Here is a 15,844-nt window from a genome sequence, read left to right as displayed (position 1 = left end):
GACGTAGCGTGTCGGAGGATCACGCTATTCCCCCCCAGTTCCCCCTCCCCCCTGAACAGGCACCCCAACTGACCAGAGGAGGCGCTAGTGCAGCGACCAGGACACATACCCACATCCGGCTTCCCACCCGCAGACACGGCCAATTGTGTCTGTAGGAACGCCCGACCAAGCCGGAGGTAACACAGGAATTCGAACTGGCGATCCCCATGTTGGGAGGCAACGGAATAGACCGCTGTGCTACCCGGATGCCCCAGCCTCTATTATACTTATGATTGGAAATACACCTTGGTTATGTCAGGTTGATAGTACTCTGCACACGTGAGAACATCCGAAGAGCACACAGTGTTTGGCCCTACGTGACGTGCAAGTCAGGAATTCGGGAAAGTGAACGCCAGCCACGTTAAGCAACAAACTAGTATTGCAGAAGAAAGACAAGCGGTTAGGATGGGCCGCTTAAACGAACAAGTTGTCCCAGATGTTTTATTTTGTTCATGCAGCTTTGGCACTGCGTAGAAGGTCGTGATCTCTGACCCCTGCGACGCGCAAAACATTGGTTGTCAGGAGTCGTGTTTCCTGGTCTTCCTGATGCTCTTGAGCTTCTCCTGTCTCACCGTCTCTCCTTCCAGACAGGAGAGTTCCGACATCCTGTGGATAAAGGAGTGAGAGGCTCCAACCATAGGATCTGGATAGGACAGGTCTGTGCAACAGGAGAGAGAGAGAGAGAATGGAGGGAGAAGTAAAGAGAGAGAATGAAAGAGCGTCAGAGAAAAGGAGGCAATGGGAGTGATGGCAGCAAAACATATAATTAAGCTCCCTGACACATCATAATCGAAGTGGCTCAAAATGAGGTAAACGGTGATGGGTTAAATCATCCCAGAGGGCAACGGGCTTCAGGTGAGCTCAGAAACAAGGAAGCCTTGGAGGCCGAAGCGTTGACAGAGAGTGGATCTGAATGAGTTCAGAATGGGGAAAAAAAACCCAGCTAAAATAAGAGACAGATTATGACAGGTCTCAAGATAGTGCCTAGCTCCAGCTGACGGCACTGGACACCCCCTGTCACCCCAAGGCCTCTTGTCCCAGTTTGTTATGTACAACAAAACATGACGCGGCTGACGAACTGACAGTAATGAGGCGTGGGACCCACGCTGTCGTTTGAAGAAGCGTCCATAAAAGCTGACATTTGCTAGTTGTAAAGCAGTGTCGTTACACCTGCACAAGTTAAAGGTTGGATGCTCCTTGTTAATTGATGCAGAGGCAAGAGATGTCTGGCCTGACAAAAAATACCAAGGAATGGAGGGTCCATGTACAAGGGGTTGCATGAGTGCACCATTTTACAACTCGAGTACTCCTTTCCAGAAAAAAATTAAGTTCCCGAGTATTGTGGAGGGGGGGTGGTGCAGGAGGTGTCTTGCACAGCCATGATGGGGTTGGTCTCAGCACATAGAGCAAAACATAAAATTAATACGATATGAAGATAACACGTGGTCTGATCTTATGCGATGGTGAAGTATGGACGACACCAACGATATTTTAACGTTACTGTTACCAACATTCTGCAGAAGCCCAGGATAGAAAGTTCAGTCAACAAAGCGGGCTTTTTCACTAGTTGTTCTTATTGTGTTTATATAATGTTGTTTTTGTTTTTTTGTCTGGTTTTTGTAAATTCGGTGAAACCTGGTCATTATTGACCCGCGGGTCGGGCGGGTTCAGGTGAGCTTACGAGAAGATATCACGGGTTCGGGCAGGTGGGTCAAAAAGTGACAAAGCAGCCCCCCGAGTAAGTTATAAATAACTTGCAGAAACATCGCGTGCAATAGGCTAGGCTGTGCATTATAGCCCACCATCTCTTCCCCTCTCTCTCTCTCTCTCTCTCTCTCTCTCTCTCTCTCTCTCTCTCTCTCTCTCTCTCTCTCTCTCTCTCTCTCTCTCAAACACACGCACACTCAAGCAAGCGGCTTTATCGTCAATTTGCAATCGTGGTTTTGGTCATCGCATGTGTTTTAGAGTGTAGAGGCTTCGCCTACAAGTACAAGTTTTTTTCCCCCTAAGTGGTATCCTGAGGTCGCGCTCATATCGCCATAACTATTTTTGGTCAGAGAGAAGAGGCTTCTGTGTGAGTGGGTGAGCGAGAGCGAGAGAAAGAAAGATTGAGTTCATGTCTTTAATGATAGGTTACTTGCAGTGTCGGCATCATGGGGGTCATTCGCGGACCATGCCCCCCCCCAAATGAGTTATTGCCCCCCCCCCACACACACACACGGAGGCCAAGCCTTTGACGCCAAACTTTGCATTTTATTAATTAATTTATATTTATCATAATAAAAGTGAAAGGGAAGTGTGACAGTGGTGAGGTGTGTGGTTGGAATGACAGATGGGTTGAAGGTGGAGGCGGGATTACATCAAGGATCGGCTCTGAGCCCTTTCTTGTTTGCAGTGGTGATGGACAGGTTGATGGACAAGATCAGGCAGAAGTTTCCATGGACGATGATGTTCGCGGATGACATTGTGATCTGCAGTGAGAGTAGGGTGCAGGTGGAGGAGAGCCCGGAGAGGTGGAGTTATGCATTGGAGAGAAGAGGAATGAAAGTCAGTAGGAGCAAGACAGAATACCTATGCATGAATGAGAGGGAGGACAGTGGAATGGTGAGGATGCAAGGAGTGGAGGTGACGAAGGCATATGAGTTTAAATACTTGGGGTCAACTGTCCAAAGTAACGGGGAGTGCAGAATAGAGGTGAAGAGGAGAGTGCAGGCAGGGTGGAGTGGGTGGAGAAGAGTGTCAGGAGTGATTTGTGACAGAAGGGTATCAGCAAGAGTTAAAGGGAAGGTTTACAAGATGGTTGTGAGACCAGCTATGTTGTATGGTTTGGAGACAGTGGCACAGGGGAAAAGACAGGAGGCGGCGCTGGAGGTGTTAGAGATGAAGATGATAAGATTTTCATTGGGAGTGATGAAGAAGGACAGGATTAGGAACGAGTATATTAGAGGGACCGCTCAGGTTGGACGGTTTGGAGACAAAGCAAGAGAGGCAAGATTGAGATGGTTTGGACATGTGTGGAGGAGAGATGCTGGGTATACTGGGAGAAGGATGCTGAATATGGAGCTGCCAGGGAAGAGGAGAAGAGGAAGGCCAAAGAGGAGGTTTATGGCTGTGGTGAGGGAGGACATGCAGGTGGCTGGTGTGAGAGAGGAAGATGCAGAGGGCAGGAAGAGATGGAAACGGATGATTCGCTGTGGCGCCCCCTAACGGGAGCAGCCCAAAGTAGTAGTAGTATATAATAAAAGTGAAAACCTTTTCACCAAATAAAATTTAAAAAAAAACGTAAATAAGAAAAGAAAAAAGGTCCTATTTGGGGAAGTAGTATGCCCATTGGTCTGGTGCCAACCTGACCTATGACCTACTGGTTTCATTTGTTGTCATTACGTCAAGAGAAGTGCGTAGCGTACAGTGAGCAAGTCAGACGGTGCTTGGTGCTAATATGTTTCAGCCAGACAGACTGCACTTCCAACAGAGAAAAACAGATGTAAGAAAATGGCTGCACAGTGCTGCTTCTTCAAGACCTCCAGCTCCACCAACTGAAGACGGCGCAAATGTGCCCAGCCCCGCCACCCCTGAGGAGCAACAGCCGCCTTCTGTGAGCCGCCATGGTGCACCTGCTAGCATAAGCGCTAACTGTGGTGGAACTTCCACATGTTATGGATCTGTCACGACCTCCTATAGTTACGACAGAGTACGAAGTTGCTCAGGAATTTTTCCGCTCGCAAAAACAATCACAGCCAATCGGGGGGGGGGGGGAGATTGGACTATACAGCCCATCCTCTCAAAGTACCACACACATCTGATCACAATGCCCAGCATACTGGCTGCTTTCAAACATGCCTCAACATTCGGCGCCTCCACAGCGATCTGCGAGAATCCATTCTCAACTCTGAGAAACGTATTTTCAGACCAAAGAAGCACAATGCTGCACGAAAGAGAGGCCAAGCTAGCATTTAACCCGAAAATGCACAACTGAGGGAAGGACACCATTCTTAGGATGTTCAGAAGAAACACTCGCCGCCTACAGCTCGTCTAAAGGTAAGCCATGAAGCCTTTCATGATTATTACACAAAGTCTTGAGTAATTTTTGGGGCCGCGTAGTCTATTTCAAATGATGTTCTAATGACGTGCACAGTGCATTGTGTGTGTGTGTGTGTGTGTGTGTGTGTGTGTGTGTGTGTGTGTGTGAGGGAGAGAGAGAGCGATGTGGCTTGCACCGAGGCCATACACCGTTCAGCCAAAACATTAAAACCACCTGCCTAATATTGTGTAAATCCTCCTTGTGCCGCCAAAACAGATCTGACCCATCGAGGCATGGACTCCACAAGACCTCTGAGGGTACCCTCTGGTATCTGGCACCAAGACGTTAGCAGCAGATCCTTTAAGTCCTGTAAGTGGTGAGGTGGGGCCTCCGTGGATCGGACTTGTTTTTCCCAGCACACCCCACAGATGCTCGATCGGATTGAGATCTGGAGAATTTGGAGGTCAGGGCAACGTCCTGAACTCTTGGTCATGTTCCTCAAACCATTCCTGAAAATGTTTTGCAGTGTGGCGGGGTGCATTAATCCTGCTGAAAGAGGCCACTGTCATCAGGGAATACCATTACCATGAAGGGTTGCACCTGGTCTGCAACGATGTTTAGGGAGGCGGTATGTGTCAAAGTAATATCCACATGAATGCCAGGACCCAAGATTTCCCAGCAGAACATTGCCCAGAGCATCACGCTGCCTCCCCCGGCTTGCCTTCCTCCCATAGTGCATCCTGGTGCCATCTTTTCCCAGGTAAACGATGCACACGCCTGGCCATCCACATGATATAAAAGAAAACATGATTCATCAGACCAGGTGACCTTCCACTGCCCCATAGTCCAGTTCTGACGCTCACGTGCCCATTGTAGGTGCTTTCAGCAGTGGACAGGGGTCATCATGGGTACTCTGACCGGTCTGCAGCTACACAGCCCCATATGCAGCAAGCTGTGATGCACTGTGTGCTCAGACACCTGTCTATCATAGCCATCATTAACCTTTTCAGCAATTTGCACTACAGTAGCTCTTCTGTGGGATCGGACCAGAAGGGGTAGCCCTCACTTCCCACACACATCAGTGAGCCTTGGGCGCCCATGACCCTGTCACCGGTTCACCGGTTGTCCTTCCTTGGACCACTTCTGGTAGGTACTGACCACTGCATACCAGGAACCCCCCCCCCACACAAGAGCTGTCATTTTTGGAGATGCTTTGACCCATTCGTCTAACCATCACAATTTGGCCCTTGTCAAAGTCACTCAGATCCTTACGCTTGCCTATTTTCCTGCTTCCAACACATCAACTTTAAGAACTGACTGTTCACTTGCTGCCTAATATATCTCACCCCTTGACAGGTGCCATTGTAACGACGTAATGTTATTCACTCACCTGTCAACGGTTTTAATGTTTTGGCTTACTGGTGTATTCAGTGCAGTGTGTGTGTGTGTGTGTGTGTGTAAGAGAGAGACTTTTCAGCATGTTTTGGTATTGGAGCTGGATTGGTGTATTAGTTTTTGACGGCAAACTCGCATCATTAAGCATTTACATCATAGATTGAGTTCCGAACGGCAATCTGTGCCCCCCCCCCCCGCGCGTGGTTCCCTAATGCCCCCCAGTTAGATTTGTTCTGAAGCCGACTCTGCTTTTATTTAGTAGTCTAGACCCAGACACTATAAGGCTGAGATACAATATGCTATGCCTTGCAATCTGTATTATGCTGGGCAAACAGCCCAAAAAACAAAATAACTTTGCTAGCCTGGGCTAAATTTGGAGGTTTGTGGGTCAAGTCTGGTTCGGGTGGTTAATTAATGCATATTTTAGCGGGTCGGGCAGTGTGGATTGGCTCTCACGATGGGTCGGGTGGGTGCGGGTATTGAAAAACCCTGACCTGTACATCACTACTGGTCATCATTAGTAAGCCTAACCAACTTAAAAATGAAATTAGTCATATTTGCTTGCATCTATTTTTCAACATTAATTTGTTTAGCCATGTTAGTGTAGTAGACTAGTCTGTTGTATAACAGACTCAATCAATGTTGGGACACGTCCTTGAGAAATCCGTCCACAACTCACATTTGTTGCACATTTATTTCATCATTGCAATCCATCCATGCATCCATCCATCATGACAGTGGCCATCCTTCCTCTTTTTACCAAGGGCTCTAACTGGAAACTGAGTGTGCACGAGCTCTAGCGTCACGCGATTATGAGTACTCGGTGTTAATGTAGAAACTCGAGAATTGAACTCACATGCTCGAGTGCCCTTTGCAACCCCCTACTATGTACTTAAGTCTTATGAGGACTGGGGTCAAAATCATAAAACCGAATTCACTTACTTTTCTGATTGTCTCCGATAGCGAATGGGTTGCAGGTTGCATAACTCACTCTGGGCCTGTAGGACGGAAACACAGCAGATGAAGAAACCGAGCAAGTACCGAACGGATAAAAATCATTGTTTGGTTTGCATAAACAGAAATACCTGTCGAGCCTACAGGCGTCGACCGAAAAAGTGCTTCTATCATTGAGGACGAGAGCGGAAGGAAAGAGCATAGCTGGACCGGTGTTCATGTCGTACGCCACACAGGAGCTGGAAGACAAAGGTAAGAGAATGATGAACGTGAAAAAGATCATTTCAAATATGCAAGTTCGTTGCTTTGAAACCATCTCAGTTTGCCAGGTAACAAGGTGTGATGAGACAGGAATCGTGCCGGGCTTTCTTGTTTGCCCCTTTGTCCCGTCTGCACAACAATGACAGAATGTAGTTGCGGTAGTCATTTTGACACATTACGTCAGCTGTAACCACTGGACTAATAGCTGTGATGCCACAGATGCTCACTGCAGGGTGAAGGGCTGAACCGAACGGCTGTGGGGAAGCTCTTTGGGAAGGCTGAGGCGATGCAGGTTGCCAGACCTGTGCATACGGTTGTGTTTTGGCAGTGGAGGAACCAGACTTCTGTTTTTTTCTATTCTCTCATCTGGGGGAAGAAACAAAAAAGTCAGTCTGGCCCAACCCGTTAAAAACCCGGAATACGTTGTGTGTGAAACAGGCTATTTTGATGACATGCAAAACACACAATCTCACATCCATCGCTCCAGTTTTTATACCAAGTTACACTGAAAAATCTGGACTGTAACAAAATAATCAACCCAACAATATCCTGTGGGGAACTTATCTGTTCTTTGGTCTTCTCTGGATGAAGGTCAAGGGTTACAAAGAAGAATCAAGCTCCTGGTGGCTCTGCGTGGTTGGAGGCTGCTGTTTTAAAAGCGATGATGGCTCTACCTACTGGCCATCATACTCCATTACAACCCCAAGGCAACGCCTCAGATTACTCTGAACCTCTTGATGCATGCTCAACAATCCAGGTAAGAAAACCAAAGCAGGTTGAATCAGTTCATCTGGATACAATGTTTATTGACGTTTCTGTCAATAAACATTGTATCCAGATGAAATAAACATTGTATCCAGATGAACTGATTTTTGATGAACCAGTTTTCTTTGACTCTGAACCTCAAATTGATTTTCACATTTCAAATCCTAGAAATAATAAATTATAAATAGAAAAACGTGTTTTATTGATTTTGTTTTCTTATACTTGGAAAAAAGGGATTATTTTTTTTCATACCCTGAGTGCTAAAAGAGTTACCCAACCCCTTAAACCGAAGGTGTGGAAGCTTTTCATCGTTTTCCAAAATCATCCTGGATTTACAATTCGTCATATTTTTTTGTTTTACTCGCTTCATGGAAGATACAAACCTTTCAGCCTTAATGATGCTTAATAAAACCAGTGCCTAGTTGTCTACTGGTAGTGTGACTTCTTCCATCTACAGCTCAGACAAGACATCTCCAGAGTGAAACGTCCTCTCCAATTATGGAGAATGAGGGTTACAAATACTACTGTAAACTCGTGTGCTCTGTTCCTCTTACAATTCTTACCAAACAGAAAGTGCCTCCCACAGTTGTCCCTCTCCGGGATACTGCTCTTCGTCTCCAGTCTGTCATCTCTGGGTAAGTAAAGGGACCTAAGAGAGGAGATTCTCAGTCATCACCCATAGACGTGTCTGTGAATGTTCTCATTCATCCAGGTCATGGTTATCCAAAGGAATTGAATCAAGTGCAACCGGACTTGGTGATATATATCCGTGGAGACGTTTCGTGAAGACGTTGGTCTAGTCAGAAAGGCACGAACTGATGAAGCCTCTTGGACGAGAGGCGAAACGCCTTCACGGATATATAACCAAGTCCAGTTGCACTTGATTCAATTGCTTTGGATCACTTATAGACCAGTAGAAGTTGCAAATACAAATATAGTAGATTTTACTAAACTTTTGTTCAGTAAAGAGGGATGCCACTCGTTTTCAGAACTCATTAGTTACACATCTCTCCATCACTGATGGCAGTATCTAACCCAAAGCTCCTCAGAAATGATATATGATATACTTTAATAATCCCTGTAGGGAAATTACGCTCTGCATTAACCCATCCTAGCTGTGTAGCTAGGAGCAATGGGCCCGAAGTCAGATTCGTGGGCCCATATAGCGCTCAAATGGTTCTTGCTTATTTTGATACTATGTCACTTCTGACATAGAAGCAGTGGTGGATCTAGAGAGTTTTTCCTGGGGTGGCAAGACTGTGTCCCAGAGGTGGCAGCTGCCACCCCTTTGCCACCCTGTAGATCCGCGCCTGTGAGGGGGGAGGGGGGGATTCTAAATCGGCGACCTCTGTTTGAGATGAGTTTGGCGCGGGTCTCATTGACCTTCGCCATGCATGTACATAAAATATACTTTAAAAGCATATTATCTGATTTATAAATGGGGTGGCAAGACTGTGTCCCAGAGGTGGCAGCTGCCACCCCTTTGCCACCCTGTAGATCCGCGCCTGTGAGGGGGGAGGGGGGATTCTAAATCGGCGAGTTCTGTTTGAGATTAGTTTGGCGCGGGTCTCATTGACCTTCGCCATGCATGTATATTATCTGATTTATAAATGGGGTGGCAACAGGGGTGGCAAGACTGTGTCCCAGAGGTGGCAGCTGCCACCCCTTGCCACCCTGTAGATCCGCCCCTGCATAGAAGAGACTAAAATGTCATCTCTTAACGTAGGTGCTCTGACCCCCCCCCCCCCCAGGTACAGGGGCTGGACCTGTACGTCTTCACATGTCTTTGTTATACGTCCAAAATCGAGTGGAATGCTCCTTTATACTCAACAGCAAAAAGGTCAGTTATGATATAGATCTCATTTGTTATCTTACCCTCCGAACGCATACCCGTCCAACAAGGATTTCCCATCCCTCGACTCTAGAACAGAGGGATTTTATTCAACAGGGGGGAAATGCATCGTTGAAAATTGCACCAGAGCTACAAACTCAACTACATCTGCAGTCTGTGAGCCGGGGGCAGCACAAAAACACACCATGAAGATGCCGTCCCCCCCCCCACCCACCTCCACCCCTCCAGTGCATTACAATGCCCACTGTAAAAGGTAAACGGCCCAACTGAGTGACGGCCAGTAGGGAGGGAGCAGGTCTACTCACTCCTCAGGGGCTGCATCCCTGGACATGTCCCCCCGGGAGGGTTCCGGTACACCGCGGCGGCTTGCCTGGCTGCAGCCGCTTTCGCACCAGCGCCATTCCCGTCAGCGAGGGCGCCCGCTGCACCGCGGCCGGCCTGGCCGCGACCCGCCCCGCCGCGGGAGAGCACCTTGGCGGCGGAGAAGGTCGCCGGCACCTGCAGGGACAGCATGCCCGGGCCGCCGTGCGGGTGCATCGCCGTCTTTCGTCTTTCACCCGACGAGCGCGCTCAGCGTCCGCGTGTACCGGAAAAACTTGGTGCCCCCCCCCCCCCGCCTCATCCGGTCCGTCTCCGCGTTGCCATGGCGACAGACGGTACACCGGCCTTAATTGGATTTCAAGTTACTCCCGACTGGTGCGGCAGGCGTGATGGTCGAGCGTCCCCCCCCCCCCCCCAATTAGAGGGTTCGAGTCTCATCGTCGGAAGAAACGATATAGACGCCAATGCTACACCGGCTGTGACGTCATCGTATTACGTCACATCGACCCCCATGGCTTTCCGTTATGACAGAAAGCCATTTTGTTCCCTGCTAACTCGGGAGTAACACATTAGCTAAAGATCAGGGACTCCTGGTTTAGCTGTCCAGTAAGTCATGTCTCTGGTGAGAACCGTAGGAAATGAAATCACAGCTAAGAAACCCTTGCACCGTGAATATTGCTCATGTTGACCGATGAAAAGGTGTAGGACTTGAAAAATGAGGTCTGCTTCCAATTCTGAGCTGCAAGCCAAAGTCAATCTAGATATATAGCACACATACTGAGAGCCAACATGGCAGGTCAGACTAACTTTACCCCCAGATCACGTTTATTGATGAGACAAACACACAGTTCTTTGATTTTTTGTTTTTATTGTACAGACCAAGAATCTTGTTAAAATCTGAAACAGAAAAAAATGCATGTGGTTAGATATGGAGATTTAACATCTTCATTTTCTAAAACATGGAACACATAGGAATGAATGATATATAGTCAACCATGCCAGTTAAATATTTTTAAAAATTGTGGCATTCTCGACATTTAGTCAAGCAACATGACGCCAAATGCTTTCTCCTAAAAAGAAAAAGCTAATCAAAAGTTAGCTTAACAAAAAGGACAAATTTTTAAGTTTAAATTTGTGCACCAAAGCAATGAAAACACCCTCAAATCCACAAACTGGAAGTGATGCACAGCTATAAAAACTTAACTGTTGAGGCGGCAGCAACAAAGTCAATCTCTGATAATGGGAGCTTTTTTTCTCCCCCCCACGCTGTCACAACTCTCCAACCACCAAGACTCAACTCAGCACTTCAGCTGATTAAACTCTCAAATTCGATTTACAACACCACCTCTCTCCCTCCCTCTGCCCGCCACATATTTCAGAATAATTTTTATAATGAAATAAAACCAGGACTTAGAGCAGATTTTAGACTCATCGGCTCTGATGTGGTTTCAGACAACATTGGCTTATTTCTCAAGTTGGTTTTCACCATAGTCGATAAGACGGGGAAAAAAGAATCTGCATCATTAACCACATCGAACAAGCTCTCGATGGGCCTTCAGTTCTTGCATGCCTGGTCAAGCCTCTGTCCATACAAGATGTTATTTGCTTTTACGGTTCCAATCAAGTGAGTGCCCACCCTCGGGGGACCTTGTCAGCAACCCTATATTGAGACAATTAATTCAATCCCAGAAAATACGGGACCTGTTTTGGGATGCATCCACTCTTACAACTCTCACCATTGTCATTTTAGTTCATCCTCCTGATCAATCTGTTGATCTGGTCCTCCCTGTTCCCAGCATCTCCTCCCTCCACAAAGTGTGTGGTCTTCTTGTTCATGCCCCCACGGGGAGACGACAGCTTGAAGGGCCACAGGAAGTTGTTGGCAGCCTTGAAGTTCTTTCCAACTGTGTAAATCTCATGGATGAGGTCCTCAACGCAGATGATGCCACATTTGCCTGCGGTAAGAAAACAGGCATAGTTAACGAATAGCAACAGTGACAGCTTGTCTGTCCAAATTTGAACTGTTACTTAACAGGCGATTCAAGTTTAGATCTAGCACTTTGAAAGCCATTACATTAAAAGCAGTTAACACCAAATATATTTCTCTATTTTCACAATTTGTCTAATTTAAAGAGCAAAGATGTCAAATTGTAGTTGACAATGTGAAAACAAAGCAATTTACTGCTGGAAAATTGGGTCTATGGAAAGTTAACAGTACACCAAATTAACATTTACTCTACATTTACTCACTTTTCAGTGACTGAAAAAACATACTGTTAGATATCGGTCCACTGTGACACCAAACAAGCAATAACCAACACTTAAATATTGTGAACATGCACACAGACAAGCATTACATAAGCATTATTTGCCTTACTGCATGTCTGTTCTTTTATTCATTTGTTTTTAGGGTTGAGTGAGTCGGTACATACATTTCATTTGAGCGTATGTGGCACTTTCTGAGCGTATACAACAAACTAATTCATTTACAACATTAAAGACAAAATTGCATATTGGTAAATATTTTTTTGCTTAATTTCAAACTGGCTTGATGTGGTTTCAGACACATTTGGCTTATTTTTCAGTTCTTCTCCATAGTCGATAAGACGGGGAAAAAAGTTGTGCATCATTAATCACATCAAGCAGTTATTTGGCCAAAACCATGTCGGTCAGACACTTTATATCTGCAAAAATGTCTTTACAACTGTATCACCAGCTGCCAAACATAAAACTCTCTTTTGAATTAGAATGTAAACATTTTATTTGGCTATTCAAATTTGAAGTTAATGTTGGTCAACAACAAGATTTCCAGGTTCCGTTCCAATTCAATAGGTAGAATTCATTTTACTGTTGAAATTCAACCTGTACATACCAAGGCTCTTCTCCACAAGGGCGTTGTCTGTGAGGGCAATACGCTGCTTCCTAATCCTGCCATGGCCACGTTTGTAGATCAGCTCACGCACAGACTTAAGGTTGGGGTAGCTGAGACATAGTTACAGGATTATTAAACAGGCAACATCAGCAAACCAACATTTTAATTGATAAAATTAACGTCCAAATTTGGACACGGTATCCATGAACCTTTCCAAATCTCACTTTACACACTACATGGACCCATGTTTCCATTTCCCATACTACACAACAAAGTGCGAGTAATTGCATATACATGCATCTTTAGTCATGTGAAATGTGGTTTCAGACAAAATTGGCTTATTTTTCAGATAGTTTTCACCATGGTCGATAAGACGGGGAAAAAAAAATCCATCATTAACCACATTCCAGCATGAGGCATTATATTTGAACCAACATATAAACATGTTTAGTATGACTGAGTCAGGGGAGCACACCACTTCAAGATGAGCTGTTGTAACCATCAACCTTCAGCTAAATGGATCATACCACCATTAACCACAAAAGGAAATGAACTGAATAACTTCTGATTGTTGACAGACACCTCCAACATGAAGCGAAATTGTAATTAATTCCCAACTGTTATTTACCCAATCAATCAACTGGCAGAGACAGCGACTGCAGCCTTACCCCCAGGCGATGTAGGGCTCAGCAATCCTCAGCATGTTGATTGAAGCCTTGTTCAGCTTGACGAACACACCATTGAAGATCTGGCGAAGACGGAGGAGCTGCAGAACTTTGCGCACCTTGGGGCTGACACCATTGATGCTGCAACGCATATGGGATTATGATTCAGCTCGATTCTATATGACGGAACTTATTCAGTGGTCTCTGAAGTTATGTGTGGTTTCAGAGAAAATTGGCTTTTAGTACAGATGTTTCACCATAGTCGATAAGTCGGGGAAAGACTGCATCATTAACCACACAACCTCTTAACACAGTGTTTCTCAACCTGGTCCTCAAGGACCCCCTATCCTGCAGATTTTCATTGTAACCCTGCATAGGTAGCCCCGCTTGTACTTACTCGACCAATCATCTCGCAGCACTTAATTATGCAAGGTGTGCAACGTCTGACAAAATTCATTGCTGATTGGTTGAATAACTACAAACAGGCACCTATTCAGGGTTGCAAAGAAAATATGCAGGATAGGGGGTCCTTGAGGACAGGGTTGAGAAACACTGCATTAGGCAGCATCTACCTTGCCCATCCGTCAAAACAGTGCCAAAAAATGTCGCAAACAAAATGATGATCCCAGTGTGTGTAAGGCTGTTGATAACTCACCCTCTGATTCTGATGACGAAGGCCAGTTTGGGCTCAGCTGGCACATAGTAGTTTCCTACTTTGCGGGCCATACGGCTCATGCGGATTTCGCGCCGGTACATTTGCCTGTACTCCTTGTGGTAACACTCAGCCCTCTTAAAGATCAGTTTCCTGGTGACTTTGCGGGTCTGTTTGAATACGCAAGTTTCAGTTAGAATAAAGAGCCGATAAATAAAGCCATTTCCAATGCCCACACATTGAGCATAATTAACATCAATTGAACTTATTTATCCACATCTCGGACACGAGGACTTACACCTGTGATAGTTCATGAATGTCAGTAACTTGGGGGGGTCCACACTTGCCTTTTTCTCAGCCAGCATCTTCTTGATGCGTATGGCCTTCATAGTGGCGAAGGCCTTTCGCCTTTTCAGAAGGCTCTCAGGGACCGCCGGAACCTTTTTTCTAAAAACGAAAGAATAGCCATCTTAATTTACGATCTGATGGGCACTGCAGTTAAAACGCTCACGTTTTCCATGTCGAAACTCGCCACGTTGGATAGCCGGCAAGACCGCCGATGCTAGCAACTACCTCGCTAGCATATCATTAGCGATCATGAAAGACGACCGTTAACATGTAGACATTTTCAACATTTCACTCCGCCAACTTTTCTAACGTCTCAATATCAAGAGTTTCCAAGCCAAACCACTGAGGAAGCCACTTCTCCTGTGTTGGTAGCGAGCTAGGACGAGACGTATTCTGCTCGGCAGCTGAACTTCCGAGCCGGGGTCAAAATGTAACAATATTTATGCCGTCAGAAAACAAAACCCGCCAATACAGATGGCTCCGAAGCGAAAGGGCGCTAAAGAATCACTGCGGTATGAAAAATAGACACAGATGATCGTTTTACTGCGAGATGGACTTAGATTTTAGCAGGGTTATGAACACTCACTCTGCGTCCGCCATTGTGTCCACCGAGAAAGAGGAAAACTCATGTGCGCATGTGTAGTTTAAAACTTCTAGGACCCCAGTTGGCTGTCTGTAGAGCTGCCTGAATTGTCCGACGCTAATGTACGTAATCTCGTAACAGATGAATTGATGGGATGCGGAGATGGAACAAGTCGGACTGAATTAACGACGAAATTGAAAGAGTTGCTCACTGAAGAAAAACAAAAAAGGATTTTTTTTAGGGGGGGGCAAGATTAGTCTATACCTTATCACATTATCGTCTCTTATTTCGCCTGTATATAATCAGTCCTTGTGTATATATCTGAAGATTGTCGTGTTGTTGTTCTGTGTTAAGTACGCCGAGAGAGCCACGAAACTGGAGTCAAATTCCAGTTTATAATAAACTTGATTCTGATCCTATACTAAAACAAAGACGATAAAAGCATGGGAACACCGTTGGCTTCACTGTTATGAAACCGTGAGCAGACTGGAGAGGCCCAGAAAGCGACAGATCGGAGAAAGCACAGGAGAACACATCTATGTACAATTATATGCAAAAAAACATGTTACATATGTATATATATATATACTAGAAGAACCCCGCTACAATGTAGCGGTTTGGTTATCCACCCGTCTAAATCTCCCTCCTCTTCATCCTGCCAGCTAACCACCTCCCCCCTGCCCCTAAACCCCCCCCCCACTCCAACTCCCTCCCCCCCAAATGCTCAGAATCATCTGAAATGCCGAGAAAAGTGTTTTTTTAGCCATTTTTAGAAAATGCATATTATGCATAATTATTATAATTATTTTAATTTTCAGCTATTTTTCTGGTCCTCTCTGGAACAATACCTACCACCTCCAAAAAAAATTAGGATCATAAGTGCATTTTTGCAGAAATGCATTTATTTTGCATAATGCCAAAACATTTCTAAGTCCCAGAAAAAAAAATGTATATAGTGAAAAAATCAAAGATGCTCAGAATCATCTGAAATGCCGAGAAAAGTTGTTTTTAGCCATTTTTAGAAAAATGCATATTTATGCAAAATTTTAATTTTCTGGGATTTTTCCCTTACTCTGAGACAATACCTACCACCTCCAAAAAGAATTAGGATCATAA

The 15,844-nt window shown here is 45.5% G+C and overlaps 2 protein-coding genes and 4 non-coding genes across 6 annotated transcripts; all 6 read right to left on the bottom strand.

Annotated features, from left to right (window-relative positions):
• Window positions 1-493: 493 nt before the first annotated feature.
• On the bottom strand, window positions 494-6,640 carry si:ch211-171b20.3 (putative uncharacterized protein C8orf89). Its single transcript, XM_056299081.1, has 3 exons — window positions 6,541-6,640; window positions 6,398-6,453; window positions 494-697 (listed from the first exon to the last, which is right to left on the bottom strand). The coding sequence occupies exons 1-3, from the start codon at window positions 6,627-6,629 to the stop codon at window positions 558-560; spliced, it is 285 nt and encodes a 94-aa protein (XP_056155056.1). The 5' UTR covers window positions 6,630-6,640; the 3' UTR covers window positions 494-557.
• A 3,816-nt stretch (window positions 6,641-10,456) lies between these two features.
• Window positions 10,457-14,787, bottom strand: rpl7 (ribosomal protein L7). The gene is made up of 7 exons (XM_056299107.1): window positions 14,732-14,787; window positions 14,145-14,244; window positions 13,801-13,967; window positions 13,149-13,286; window positions 12,481-12,590; window positions 11,345-11,563; window positions 10,457-10,505 (listed from the first exon to the last, which is right to left on the bottom strand). The coding sequence occupies exons 1-6, from the start codon at window positions 14,743-14,745 to the stop codon at window positions 11,355-11,357; spliced, it is 738 nt and encodes a 245-aa protein (XP_056155082.1). The 5' UTR covers window positions 14,746-14,787; the 3' UTR covers window positions 10,457-10,505; window positions 11,345-11,354.
• LOC130130248 (small nucleolar SNORD12/SNORD106) lies at window positions 11,048-11,142 on the bottom strand. Its single transcript, XR_008812141.1, has one exon. It is a non-coding gene; the product is annotated as a small nucleolar SNORD12/SNORD106 (small nucleolar RNA).
• LOC130130249 (small nucleolar SNORD12/SNORD106) lies at window positions 12,159-12,248 on the bottom strand. Its single transcript, XR_008812142.1, has one exon. It is a non-coding gene; the product is annotated as a small nucleolar SNORD12/SNORD106 (small nucleolar RNA).
• On the bottom strand, window positions 12,795-12,886 carry LOC130130247 (small nucleolar SNORD12/SNORD106). Its single transcript, XR_008812140.1, has one exon. It is a non-coding gene; the product is annotated as a small nucleolar SNORD12/SNORD106 (small nucleolar RNA).
• LOC130130250 (small nucleolar SNORD12/SNORD106) lies at window positions 13,359-13,445 on the bottom strand. Its single transcript, XR_008812143.1, has one exon. It is a non-coding gene; the product is annotated as a small nucleolar SNORD12/SNORD106 (small nucleolar RNA).
• Window positions 14,788-15,844: the final 1,057 nt, after the last annotated feature.

Source organism: Lampris incognitus, chromosome 19, assembly GCF_029633865.1.
Source record: "Lampris incognitus isolate fLamInc1 chromosome 19, fLamInc1.hap2, whole genome shotgun sequence".
Taxonomy (NCBI): Eukaryota; Metazoa; Chordata; class Actinopteri; order Lampriformes; family Lampridae; genus Lampris; species Lampris incognitus.
Note: the sequence above shows the minus strand (reverse complement) of the source record. Positions and strands in the feature narration are given on the sequence as shown.

What these genes read in the sequence shown, in the direction of transcription:
- rpl7 (XM_056299107.1), bottom strand. An exon ending in AGATGCTGGCTGAGAAAAAG is followed by an intron (nt 13,968 to 14,144) that starts GCAAGTGTGGAC and finishes GTATTCAAACAG; the next exon opens with ACCCGCAAAGTCACCAGGAA. An exon ending in GAGCCCTACATCGCCTGGGG is followed by an intron (nt 12,591 to 13,148) that starts GTAAGGCTGCAG and finishes ACTATGTCTCAG; the next exon opens with CTACCCCAACCTTAAGTCTG.
- si:ch211-171b20.3 (XM_056299081.1), bottom strand. Translation starts at nt 6,629, where the DNA reads ATGAACACCGGTCCAGCTATGCTCTTTCCTTCCGCTCTCGTCCTCAAT. An exon ending in GACGCCTGTAGGCTCGACAG is followed by an intron (nt 6,454 to 6,540) that starts GTATTTCTGTTT and finishes TCCGTCCTACAG; the next exon opens with GCCCAGAGTGAGTTATGCAA. An exon ending in TATCGGAGACAATCAGAAAA is followed by an intron (nt 698 to 6,397) that starts GTAAGTGAATTC and finishes CCTGTTGCACAG; the next exon opens with ACCTGTCCTATCCAGATCCT.